The sequence below is a fragment of the Nerophis lumbriciformis genome, linkage group LG02 (genome assembly GCF_033978685.3).
Source record: "Nerophis lumbriciformis linkage group LG02, RoL_Nlum_v2.1, whole genome shotgun sequence".
NCBI classification, from domain to species: Eukaryota; Metazoa; Chordata; class Actinopteri; order Syngnathiformes; family Syngnathidae; genus Nerophis; species Nerophis lumbriciformis.
This window is the reverse complement of record NC_084549.2, coordinates 62,960,018-62,974,298: the sequence shown is the minus strand read 5'-3', so window position 1 is coordinate 62,974,298 and position 14,281 is coordinate 62,960,018. Positions and strand designations below refer to the sequence as shown.

The 14,281-nt window shown below is 41.4% G+C and overlaps 1 protein-coding gene across 3 annotated transcripts in view; it reads right to left on the bottom strand.

The window, feature by feature from the left end:
• Window positions 1-1,763: 1,763 nt before the first annotated feature.
• The window catches only part of b3gnt2b (UDP-GlcNAc:betaGal beta-1,3-N-acetylglucosaminyltransferase 2b), a 61,179-nt gene continuing 48,661 nt past the window's right edge, over window positions 1,764-14,281 (bottom strand). The window contains exons 3-5 of one of the 3 annotated variants that reach the window (XM_072911886.1): window positions 6,135-12,106; window positions 4,109-6,063; window positions 1,764-3,983 (exon numbers count right to left, since the gene is read on the bottom strand). In XM_072911886.1, the coding sequence (XP_072767987.1) occupies window positions 10,913-12,103 (1,191 nt within the window). In that variant the 5' untranslated portion in view covers window positions 12,104-12,106 and the 3' untranslated portion in view covers window positions 1,764-3,983; window positions 4,109-6,063; window positions 6,135-10,912. Of the gene's footprint in view, window positions 3,984-4,108; window positions 12,107-14,281 lie in introns of all 3 variants that reach the window. The other 2 variants (XM_061966261.1, XM_061966268.1) reach the window with 2 other exon arrangements.

Sequence of the window (14,281 nt, the reverse complement as noted above, 5' to 3'; positions counted from 1 at the left end):
AACACACTCAAAATAAGGCACCACAACCTGGTGGAGTTTCATTTTCGAACCTTTTCTGCTGGTGGTGTGCCTCCCGTATTTTTTTTTTATGAAAAAAAATGTGCCTTGGCTCAAAAAAGGTTGAAAAACACCTAAACTAAACTGCAAATTTAAAAAAAATAAAAAATAAAAACACTTGTCATAGATCGTCTATATAATGAATGCTGTTGTTTTTTAAATATGTACGGCAAAAAAAACACAAAATGCGACCCACAGCAAATTTGAGGAAAGCAAAAAACATCACTAGTCAAAGATCGTCTATTTAACAGGAGCTCTGTTGTTTTTAAGGGCTTACTGGAAAGATCCTCTATACCAGACAGTGGTGTGGTGAAACCTCTTCAAAGATCCTCTATGCCAGACAGTAGTGTGGTGAAACCTCTTCAAAGATCCTGTATACCAGACAGTGGTGTGGTGAAACCTCTTCAAAGATCCTCTATAACAGACAGTGGTGTGGTGAAACCTCTTCAAAGATCCTCTATACCAGACAGTGGTGTGGTGAAACCTCTTCAAAGATCCTGTATAACAGACAGCGGTGTGGTGAAACCTCTTCAAAGATCCTCTATAACAGTGGTGTGGTGAAACCTCTTCAAAGATCCTGTATACCAGACAGTGGTGTGGTGAAACCTCTTCAAAGATCCTCTATACCAGACGGTGGTGTGATGAAACCTCTTCAAAGATCCTCTATACCAGACAGTGGTGTGGTGAAACCTCTTCAAAGATCCTGTATAACAGACAGCGGTGTGGTGAAACCTCTTCAAAGATCCTCTATAACAGTGGTGTGGTGAAACCTCTTCAAAGATCCTGTATACCAGACAGTGGTGTGGTGAAACCTCTTCAAAGATCCTCTATACCAGACGGTGGTGTGATGAAACCTCTTCAAAGATCTTCTATACCAGACAGTGGTGTGGTGAAACCTCTTCAAAAATCCTGTATAACAGACAGTGGTGTGGTGAAACCTCTTCAAAGATCCTCTATAACAGTGGTGTGGTGAAACCTCTTCAAAGATCCTGTATACCAGACAGTGGTGTGGTGAAACCTCTTCAAAGATCCTCTATACCAGACGGTGGTGTGATGAAACCTCTTCAAAGATCCTCTATACCAGACAGTGGTGTGGTGAAACCTCTTCAAAGATCCTCTATACCAGACAGTGGTGTGGTGAAACCTCTTCAAAGATCCTCTATACCAGACAGTGGTGTGGTGAAACCTCTTCAAAGATCCTGTATAACAGACAGTGGTGTGGTGAAACCTCTTCAAAGATCCTCTATACCAGACGGTGGTGTGATGAAACCTCTTCATAGATCCTCTATACCAGACAGTGGTGTGGTGAAACCTCTTCAAAGATCCTCTATACCAGACAGTGGTGTGGTGAAACCTCTTCAAAGATCCTCTATACCAGACAGTGGTGTGGTGAAACCTCTTCAAAGATCCTGTATAACAGACAGTGCTGTGGTGAAACCTCTTCAAAGATCCTGTATAACAGACAGTGCTGTGGTGAAACCTCTTCAAAGATCCTCTATACCAGACAGTGGTGTGATGAAACCTCTTCAAAGATCCTCTATACCAGACAGTGGTGTGGTGAAACCTCTTCAAAGATCCTGTATACCAGACAGTGGTGTGGTGAAACCTCTTCAAAGATCCTCCAACGTGTCGCCTGGCAGCTGTGAAGTGATTCCTGGCTCAGATGTGCAGATGTTTGTGGAGAGCAAAGACGGCGGAAGCTTCCATGTGTCTTACTTTGTTTATTCATGTTGCAAAACAGACGAGTACATTCGACAACAACAACAACACATTTCATGACATCATCAACGTGTTTGTGAAATCATGAACAATCAGGCGCACATTTGGTCTGCCACTAGTCAGTCACGTCTTACCTGAGTTTCTCCAACAACAAGTTGTCAATACCTTTAGCAGTACAACAAGTTGTTTATACCTTTACCAGTACAACAAAAAGTTGTCTATACCTTTACCAGTAAAACAACTAGTTGTATATACCTTTACCAGTACAGTAAACTAGTTGTATATACTTTTACCAGTACATTGAGTTGTATGCACCTTTACCAGTACAACAACTAGTTCCCAATACCTTTACCAATACAACAACTAGTTGTCTATACCTTTACCAGTAAAACAACTAGTTGTATATACCTTTACCAGTACAGTAAACTAGTTGTATATACTTTTACCAGTACATTGAGTTGTATGTACCTTTACCAGTACAACAACTAGTTCCCAATACCTTTACCAATACAACTAGTTGTATATACATTTACCAGTACAGCAACTAGTTGTCAATACTTTTACCAGTACAACATCAGGTTGTATGTACCTTTACCAGTACAACAACTAGTTGTCAATACTTTTACCAGTACAACATCAAGTTGTCTGTACCTTTAGCAGTACAACTAGTTGTCAATACTTTTACCAGTACAACATCAAGTTGTATGTACCTTTACCAGTACAACAACTAGTTGTCAATACTTTTACCAGTACAACATCAAGTTGCATGTACCTTTACCAGTACAACAACTAGTTGTCAATACTTTTACCAGTACAACATCAAGTTGTATGTATCTTTACCAGTACAACAACTAGTTGTCAATACTTTTACCAGTACAACATCAAGTTGTCTGTACCTTTAGCAGTACAACAACTAGTTGTCTGTACCTTTACCAGTACAACAACTAGTAGTCAATACCTTTACAAGTTTTCTATACCCTTAGCAGTATAACAACTAGTTGTTAACACATTTACCAGTACAACACTTTGTATATACCTTTACCAGTACAACAACACGTTGTATATACCTTTACCAGTACAACATGTTAATATCTTTACCAGTACTACTACATGTTGTTAATACCTTTACCAGTACAACAACATGTAGTAAATACCTTTACCAGTACAACAACACGTTGTTAATACTTTTACCAGTACAACATGTTGATACTTTTACCATCCATCCATCCATTTTCTACCGCTTATTCCCTTCGGGGTCGCAGGGGGTGCTGGAGCCTATCTCAGCTACAATTGGGCGGAAGGCGGGGTACACCCTGGACAAGTCGCCACCTCATCGCAGGGCCAACACAGATAGACAGACAACATTCACACACTAGGGCCAATTTAGTGTTGCCAATCAACCTATCCCCAGGAGTTGGTAATACCAGTAAAACACCACATTGTTGATACCTTTAACAGTACAACAACACATATTGGTAAATGTATTACAATTTGTTGATGTACTAGTAAAGGTATTTACAACAAGTTGTAATACCTTTACCAGTATAACAAGTTGTAATACAACTTGTTGTTATACTGGTAAAGGTATTAAAACTTGTTATACTGGTAGAGGTATTACAACTTGTTGTTTTACTGATAAAGGTCTTAACAATTTGTTGTTGGACGGCAAAATGTTCTAACAACTTCTACTTGTAAAGATATTACAGCTAGTTGTACTGGTAAAGGTATTACAACTTGTTGTTATACTGGTAAAGGTAATACCTTTACGAGTATAACAAGTTGTAATACATTTACCAGTACAACAAGCTGTAATACCTTTACCGGTATAACAAGTTGTAATACCTTTACCAGTATAACAAGTTGTAATACATTTACCAGTATAACACATTGTAATACCTTTACCAGTATAACAAGTTGTAATAAATGTACCAGTATAACAAGTTGTAATACCTTTACCAGTACAACAAGTTGTAATATCTTTACAAGTAGAAGTTGTTAGAACATTTTGCCGTCCAACAACAAATTGTTAAAACCTTTATCAGTAAAACAACAAGTTGTAATACCTCTACCAGTATAACAAGTTGTAATACCTTTACGAGTACAACAACACGTTGTAATGCCTTTACCAGTACAACAACAAGTTGTAATACCTTTACCAGTACAACAACAAGTTGTAATACCTTTACCAGTACAACAAGTTGTAATACCTTTACCAGTACAACAACAAGTTGTAATACCTTTACCAGTACAACAAGTTGTAATATCTTTACAAGTAGAAGTTGTTAGAACATTTTGCAAAAACCTTTATCAGTAAAACAACAAGTTGTAATACCTTTACCAGTACAACAAGTTGTAATATCTTTACAAGTAGAAGTTGTTAGAACATTTTGCAAAAACCTTTATCAGTAAAACAACAAGTTGTAATACCTTTACCAGTACAGCAACAAGTTGGAATACCTTTACCAGTACAACAACAAGTTGTAATACCTTTACCAGTACAACAACAAGTTGTAACACCTTTACCAGTACAACAACAAGTTGTAATACCATTACCAGTACAAGTTGTAATACCTTTACCAGTACAAGTTGTAATACCTTTACGAGTACAAGTTGTAATATCTTTACCAGTATAACAAGTTGTAATACCTTTACCAGTACAACAAGTTGTAATACCTTTACCAGTATAACAAATTATAATACCTTTACCAGTACAAGTTGTAATACCTTTACCAGTACAAGTTGTAATACCTTTACCAGTATAACAAGTTGTAATACCTTTACCAGTACAACAAGTTGTAATATCTTTGCCAGTACAACAAGTTGTAATACCTTTAAAAGTACAACAAGTTGTAATACCTTTAAAAGTACAACAAGTTGTAATACCTTTACCAGTATAACAAGTTGTAATACCTTTACCAGTACAACAAGTTGTAATACCTTTACCAGTACAACAAGTTGTAATATCTTTACCAGTATAACAAGTTGTAATACCTTTACCAGTATAACAACAAGTTGTAATAGCTTTACTAGTATAACAAGTTGTAATACCTTTACCAGTATAACAAGTTGTAATATCTTTACCAGTACAACAAGTTGTAATATCTTTACCAGTACAACAAGTTGTAATACCTTTACCAGTATAACAACAAGTTGTATTATCGTTACCAGTAGAAGTTGTTCAAACATTTTGCCATCCAACAACAAATTGTTAAAACCTTTATCAGTAAAACAACAAGTTGTAATACCTCTACCAGTAAAACAAGTTGCAATAGCTTTCCCAGTACAACACCTTTACCAGTACAACAAGTTAATAACATTACCAGTGTTTGCATCAGCAGAAAACAAGCCAGCGTTTAAAGAAAAAAAAAAGAGTTGAAGTCCAAGTCAGTCAATCATGGACGACCTTTGAAGTCTTCAAGTATCTGATCACGTGATACCGAGGGAGCCGATTGTCCACCAGGGAGTCGACCGGACTAGTCCGACGGGGTCAAAGGTCGCATCACGTGATCGTCGAGACTGGCGAACGCAAACGGAACAAACTCAAGAAGATCAAGAAAGTCTGGAGAACATCTCTCCATAAACAACATAGTACTGTTGCATGTAGGTGAGCACCCTGGCCAGCAGGGGGAGTCCTAACATTCATTGTCACACAAAGCTGAAGCCTAACTACTAATAGAACTAATAGTACTAACAGTACTAATAGTACTAACAGTACTAATAGTACTAATAGTACTAACAGTACTAATAGTAGTACTGCAGTGGGGGGATTGAAAAAGGAAATATCATTTTCTAGTTTTATGGGACTAAATTAAATTGTGGATATTAAATGTGAGGCCAAAATGATTCCATAGCTGCAAACATTCGCATGAAAGTGAACGTTCTGGAAATAAAGCACAAACGGGCGAGTGAAGAAAAATAGAATATTAGAGACATATGAAATTATTGTAGCAATAGAACATCATGGCTGAATGAAATGAAACGCTAAGGCACTAATAAGTAGGAAAATACTTCTGGAAAGTTCCAATCAAAACACAACATTTATACTTTTTCTTCTTTTGACAAAAAACAATGAAAATATTTGATTTTGTTTGTAAAATAATATTTATGTCTCGGCTCTGGTGATCTTCAATACAAAAAATATATATAGATTATATATCAGCAATTTTTGAGCATCATTTTGAGCTTGTAGAGTTTTAGCTTTCATGTTTCTTTCCTAACGTGCCCTTTCGGAATAAAAATATTTCCTGTGCAGCAACATGGATCCATCATGGACACACTTGCAGCGGCCTCCTGCCATTAACGGTGTATTATTTGGATTTAAAATGTTTTCCTGTCATCATGGACGCACTTGAAGCGGCCTCCTGCCATTAACGGTGTATTATTTGGATTTAAAATGTTTTCCTGTCATCATGGACGCACTTGAAGCAGGGGATGGGCGATACGGCCTTACATCGATATCGCTGTACAAATTCCAGCCTCCTGCCATTAACGGTATATTATTTGGAATTAAAAATCTTCCCTGTCATCATGGACGCACTTGAAGCAGGGGATGGGCGATACGGCCTTACATCGATATCGCCATACAAATTCCAGCCTTCTGCCATTAACGGTATATTATTTGGAATTAAAAATCTTCCCTGTCATCATGGACGCACTTGAAGCAGGGGATGGGCGATACGGCCTTACATCGATATCGCCATACATATTCCAGCCTCCTGCCAATAACGGTATATTATTTGGAATAACAATCTTTGCTGTCATCATGGATGCACTTGAAGCAGGGGATGGGCGATACGGCCTTACATCGATATCGCCATACATATTCCAGCCTCCTGCCAATAACGGTATATTATTTGGAATAACAATCTTTGCTGTCATCATGGATGCACTTGAAGCAGGGGATGGGCGATACGGCCTTACATCGATATCGCCATACAAATTCCAGCCTCCTGCCATTAACGGTGTATTATTTGGATTAAAAATGTTTTCCTGTCATCATGGACGCACTTGCAGCGGGGAATGGTAGATACGGCTTTACATCGATATCGCCATACATATTCCAGCCTCCTGCCATTAACGGTGTATTATTTGGATTTAAAATGTTTTCCTGTCATCATGGACGCACTTGAAGCAGGGGATGGGCGATACGGCCTTACATCGATATCGCTGTACAAATTCCAGCCTCCTGCCATTAACGGTATATTATTTGGAATTAAAAATCTTCCCTGTCATCATGGACGCACTTGAAGCAGGGGATGGGCGATACGGCCTTACATCGATATCGCCATACAAATTCCAGCCTTCTGCCATTAACGGTATATTATTTGGAATTAAAAATCTTCCCTGTCATCATGGACGCACTTGAAGCAGGGGATGGGCGATACGGCCTTACATCGATATCGCCATACATATTCCAGCCTCCTGCCAATAACGGTATATTATTTGGAATAACAATCTTTGCTGTCATCATGGATGCACTTGAAGCAGGGGATGGGCGATACGGCCTTACATCGATATCGCCATACATATTCCAGCCTCCTGCCAATAACGGTATATTATTTGGAATAACAATCTTTGCTGTCATCATGGATGCACTTGAAGCAGGGGATGGGCGATACGGCCTTACATCGATATCGCCATACAAATTCCAGCCTCCTGCCATTAACGGTGTATTATTTGGATTAAAAATGTTTTCCTGTCATCATGGACGCACTTGCAGCGGGGAATGGTAGATACGGCTTTACATCGATATCGCCATACATATTCCAGCCTCCTGCCATTAACGGTGTATTATTTGGATTTAAAATGTTTTCCTGTCATCATGGACGCACTTGAAGCAGGGGATGGGCGATACGTCCTTACATCGATATCGCCATACATATTCCAGCCTCCTGCCATTAACGGTGTTTTATTTGGAATTAAAAATCTTTCCTGTCATCATGGACGCACTTGAAGCGGGGGATGGGTGATACGGCCTTACATCGATATCGCCATACAAATTCCAGGCTCCTGCCATTAACGGTATATTATTTGGATTTAAAATGTTTTCCTGTCATCATGGACGCACTTGAAGCAGGGCATGGGTGATACGGCCTTACATCGATATCGCCATACATATTCCAGCCTCCTGCAATTAACGGTGTATTATTTGGAATAAGAATCTTTGCTGTCATCATGGACGCACTTGCAACGGGGGATGGGCGATACGGCCTTACATCGATATCGCCATACATATTCCAGGCTCCTGCCAATAACGGTGTATTATTTGGATTTAAAATGTTTTCCTGTCATCATGGACGCACTTGAAGCAGGGGATGGGCGATACGGCCTTACATCGATATCGCCATATATATTCCAGCCTCCTGCCATTAACAGTGTATTATTTGGAATAAGAATCTTTGCTGTCATCATGGATGCACTTGAAGCAGGGGATGGGCGATACGTCCTTATATCGATATCGCCATACATATTCCAGGCTCCTGCCATTAAGGGTGTATTATTTGGAATTAAAAATCTTTGCTGTCATCATGGACGCACTTGAAGCAGGAGATGGGTGATACGGCCTTACATCGATATCGCCATACATATTCCAGCCTCCTGCCATTAACGGTGTATTATTTGGAATTAAAAATCTTGCCTGTCATCATGGACGCACTTGAAGCAGGGGACGGCCGATACGGCCTTACATCGATATCGCCATACAAATCCCAGCCTTCTGCCATTAACGGTATATTATTTGGATTTAAAAATCTTTCCTGTCATCATGGACGCACTTGAAGCAGGGGATGGGCGATACGTCCTTACATCGATATCGCCATACATATTCCAGCCTCCTGCCATTAAGGGTGTATTATTTGGAATTAAAAATCTTTGCTGTCATCATGGACGCACTTGAAGCAGGGGATGGGCGATACGTCCTTACATCGATATCGCCATACATATTCCAGCCTCCTGCCATTGACGGTATATTATTTGGAATAAGAATCTTTGCTGTCATCACGGCCTTACATCTATATCACCATATATATTCCAGCCTCCTGCCATAGACGGTATATTATTTGGAATAAGGGATCTTTCCTGTGCAGCGACATGGATCCATCATGGACGCACTCCCAAAACACACTTGAAACGGGGGATGGGCAATTCGCCCTGTATCGCCACACATATTCCAGCCTCCTGCCATAACAATATATTATTTGGAATAAAAATGATTATAGCCGCATTTCAAAAACGGGTCACAAAGGCTCCTAATGTGGCTGCTGATGTGTGCAGTAAAATATTACATCATTTTTGCTGGTATTGTCTGAAAACCTAATATTAATCTACTTGATAATTCTCTGGTCATATCTGGTTACTTTCTGTTCTATCAACACTTTTGTTAAAATAACAAACACTAATTCTTCCGTTGTTTGGACACTTTACATCCGTTTTTTGGGTGATAGTACAAATATGGTATCGATTCAATACTTAAAGGCAGTGTCGGTCATATTAATGCTGATACTTAAAATGTTCACGATGATTGAATGATTACATTTTTGATCACAATTCTAATCAGTAAAACACAGGACGGCGGTGTAAAAACATCAATTAAACATGTTAATTATTTCCTTAAATTATATACAATATTTGGAGCAAAATAAATTCAAAAGTGCACAAAAATTAAACCACTATTGGCTGATTTAAATAATTTGGTCTTTGCACTTATACTAATCATTTCCTGAGTTTGTAAACAATAAAAAAAACTATTTTGTAGTATTGACCATTCACTGATACTAAACTTGGTATCGTTACTGTAGATATTTGTATCGACCCGCCCACCCCCGTTTACATTCAAAAGCTCTATCACAGCGTCCTGTATCCTCCTATGGTGTGTAGTGTAGCATGTTTAGACGATGAGGACCAGCGAAGTCCAATGTAAATACTGGGGGGAGTCCTGAGAGACCAGCAGCAGACTGTTAGCCTGCAGCCACAAGGAAGTACCGTAAACTTCGGACTATTTTTTCAACACTTTGAACCCTGCGGCTTATAAAACGGTGCGGCTAATTTGTGGATTTACTTTTGCTAATGGCCAAAAGGTTTTGTGTTTTAGTTTTAATTAAACCAAAGCACCAAAACGGTGTGCCCACTGCAAGTGTTGCGGTTTGAAAACTCTATGTCCTGTTTTAATGCCTTAAATCGGAAGTATAACCACCCATAGCGTTTCGACTTGTATGGATTCTTCATTCATCACGCCAAGCGATTGTAAGTTTTACAATATAACTAAAAAGATTCATACTCACTAGACTGTCCCATGTGTGATGTCTGCAGGAGTGTTTTCATGCATTTTTGTACGTGCTATGATAATGTAATGAATGAATATGCTAACACGTTTACGAGCGTCTGTGTTAATATTCTTTTTGTATTGTTTCAGTTTCGTAAATTTACCAACACGTCACCGTGGAGTTATAGAGTCTGTTTAACTGATTGAAGAGCTACCTTCCGCAGCTAGTGGGTCCATGAAGATGACTTCTGTTTTGTTTGATCAGCCGTTTAACTGCCGGGTTACAGACACCATTTGGAAAAATAAAAATAAAAAAATAACTAATTTCACAATGTATATATCTGCGGCTAATATATGGAAGAATATTTTTTCTTCCAAAATTTTGTGGAGGCGGCTTATATAGCGGTGCACTCTATAGTCTGGAAAATACCGTATTACCTTTGTAGCGTGTTAACTTTAAAAAAAAGACAGGCCTCTTAACATTTGACATCCGGGAGTAGAACTCAGGACTACTTCCAACATTACAGACCTTTCCGTTTTAAAATAACTTTATTCATGCAATGTTCCTGGGTAAGCTAGCGCCCCGGCAGCAATAACCCCATGAACACAACCTGCACTTGTTTCCTCACAGAGTATACAATACAGCGTTTGTGCGCCCCCTTGCGGAACGGCCAGTGTTAAAGCGTGACATTTAAATATTTCAGAAATAAATATGTGCGCGCACGCGGATGAAGACGCCGACGCTTTGGTGGCAGCTCTCTGTACAGCAAAGCAGACATTTTTAATACTAACACTTTCGTTCCGGGCATCAAGCTGCCATCTTGAAAAGTCGAGTGAGTCGTTTGACCTTTTGGAAAGCGCTCAGCCCGCCGATGCTCACTGGCAGCTGAGGTCCGGCCGGCTGAGCCAGGACCAGATCCGGATCATCTCCTGCGGCGTCCTCGGATGGACGAGCATGAGGCTCTTGTAGGCGCAGGGGTTGTTCCTGTACTTCTCCTCGATGTTGAATGTCCGGAAGCCTTTGTGCTTCTCGGGGGCCAGCGCCACCTTCAGCAGGCACATGCCCGTGTACACGTCGTCTATCGGGTAGAGCGCCACGCGGGTCGACGCCTCGTGCAGACGAGCGGCCACGCTCCTGGAGTAGAGGTACCCGCCTCCCCCGGCGTACGGAGGGTAGGACCCCACGAACATGCTGTCTGGGATGAAGTACTTGCCCTTCTTGTCGCGGTGCGGCCCCGCGTTGGTGATGACGTCGCCCACGAAAAGGTCGGCCGCTTTGGGCTCCGAGAGGCCGTCCAGGAAGCTCAAGATGCCGTACGTGTTGACGAAGACGTCGTCGTCCCCTTTGAAGACGAAGCTGGCGTTGGGACAGCGCGCCTGAACCCAGTCCAGGAACAGGACCTCCTTGAGGGTCAGGTTGAAGAAGGAGTCCCGGTAGTCCCACTGGAGCATGTCTTGGTAGAGGGTGCTCTCGTAGGCCAGCATGTCAGACACGTCCGGGTGGTCGTCTCCCGCCAAGGCTTGGCCCAGGAGGAAGACGGTGACCACGGTCCGATTGGCCATCACGCCTGACCGCCCCCACGACTGGCGGATGGCCTGGCGGCGGGCGAAATTCAGCGCCAGTGATTTGACGGCCAGGAGCAGGAAGGGGGGCTTGTTGCAGATGTCGGGCTGGTCCACCAGCATGGGGTACGAGCGGCAGTGCATGTGAAGCAGGAAGTCCTTGAAGCGCTCGGGCAGGGTGTTGTAGTCCTTCACCTGAGTGCTGACTCCGACGTCTGGCCGGCAGGCGTCGAGGTGCACCTGGGTGCCGTTCAGCCAGTCGGGCAGATCCCCCTGGCTGTGGTTGGACAGGATCGGGTTGTTCCAAAAGTCCAAGATCTGCTGCTGACGGTTCCAGTAAGCCGGGCTGGGCGCCATTCTTTTCCAGAAGGGCTTCAAGGCGAATATGATTTTGAAGAGGCTGCTCTTGTCCCGGCTGCCGTGACAGAACACCAGGATGAAGATGAAGAGGTTCACCATCATCACCATCACCACAACCTTCAGCCTCACCCGCAGCACCGCCATGACCTGACACACACACACACACACACACACACACACACACACACACACACACACACACACACACACACACACACACACACACACACACACAATTATTAGTTTTCCAGGGTCAACTTTAGTTTGTGGATACATCTCTTTCACGGCTACTTCCCTCTAACAACCGATTGTTTGGCTGTTTGCACAGAGTTTAAAGCACGCCGTGGTTCGGATCAATCAATAACCAGAGGGTGTCATTCAGGTCCAAATCAAACACAATACAACCCTTGAAGGGCACTAAAGATTGGCTGGATGTGCCACTTTAAAGGGGAACATTATCACCAGACCTATGTAAGCGTCAATATATACCTTGATGTTGCAGAAAAAAGACCATATATTTTTTTAACCGATTTCCGAACTCTAAATGGGTGAATTTTGGCGAATTAAACGCTTTTCTAATATTCGCTCTCGGAGCGATGACGTCACAACGTGGCGTCACATCGGGAAGCAATCCGCCATTTTCTCAAACACCGAGTCAAATCAGCTCTGTTATTTTCCGTTTTTTCGACTGTTTTCCGTACCTTGGAGACATCATGCCTCGTCGGTGTGTTGTCGGAGGGTGTAACAACACGAACAGGGACGGATTCAAGTTGCACCAGTGGCCCAAAGATGCGAAAGTGGCAAGAAATTGGACGTTTGTTCCGCACACTTTACCGACGAAAGCTATGCTACGACAGAGATGGCAATAATGTGTGGATATCCTGCGACACTCAAAGCAGATGCATTTCCAACGATAAAGTCAAAGAAATCTGCCGCCAGACCCCCATTGAATCTGCCGGAGTGTGTGAGCAATTCAGGGACAAAGGACCTCAGTAGCACGGCAAGCAATGGCGGCAGTTTGTTCCCGCAGACGAGCGAGCTAAACCCCCTATCGACCCTAGCTTCCCTGGCCTGCTGACATCAACTCCAAAACTGGACAGATCAGCTTTCAGGAAAAGAGCGCGGATGAGGGTATGTCTACAGAATATATTAATTGATGAAAATTGGTCTGTCTGCACTCTCAAAGTGCATGTTGTTGCCAAATGTATTTCATATGCTGTAAACCTAGTTCATAGTTGTTAGTTTCCTTTAATGCCAAACAAACACATACCAATCGTTGGTTAGAAGGCGATCGCCGAATTCATCCTCGCTTTCTCCCGTGTCGCTGGCCGTCGTGTCGTTTTCGCTTGCATACGGTTCAAACCGATATGGCTCAATAGCTTCAGTTTCTTCTTCAATTTCGTTTTCGCTACATGCCTCCACACTACAACCATTCGTTTCAATACATGCGTAATCTGTTGAATCGCTTAAGCCGCTGAAATCCGAGTCTGAATCCGAGCTAATGTCGCTATAGCTTGCTGTTCTTTCCGCCATGTTTGTTTGTGTTGGCTTCACTATGTGACGTCACAGGAAAATGGACGGGTGTATATAACGATGGTTAAAATCAGGCACTTTGAAGCTTTTTATAGGGATATTGTGTGATGGGTAAAATTTGGAAAAAAACTTCGAAAAATATAATAAGCCACTGGGAACTGATTTTTAATGGTTTTAACCATTCTGAAATTGTGATAATGTTCCCCTTTAAGTTTATTGCGCAACGTGGGAGAAAACACAATCCCCCTCGTCTCAAATAATGAAGTTCTCCGATCTGGGAACATTTTCAAAGTGATACAGTCGCGCACAAACATTTAATACGTGTGTATTGACACCAGGGCTGGGAATCTTTGGGATTCGGTTAGATTCTTGGGGGTAACAATTTGATTCAGAATTGATTCTCGATTCAAAATCAAGACTTTTGAATAACATTAGGTGCCAATTGTATAATAAACTACATTCCTCTATGAAATAGATCAACAGCTCTGGTAAATTTCCATATTACTTAAAAAAAAAAAGAAGGTTTTGTTTAATAAAATTCTACCCAAACATTTAATAAAGTCAAATACAAATAAGGCAACAAGAGAAGTATCCAACACTTCTCAAATAAAGATATAATAATATCGCAAAAATTCGTTCTATTTTATCCACTAGCGACGCTGAGATCATTATTCATGCGTTCGTTACGTCATCTCGACTACTGTAACGTATTATTTTCGGGTCTCCCTATGTCTAGCATTAAAAGATTACAGTTGGTACAAAATGCTGCTGCTCGACTTTTGACAACAA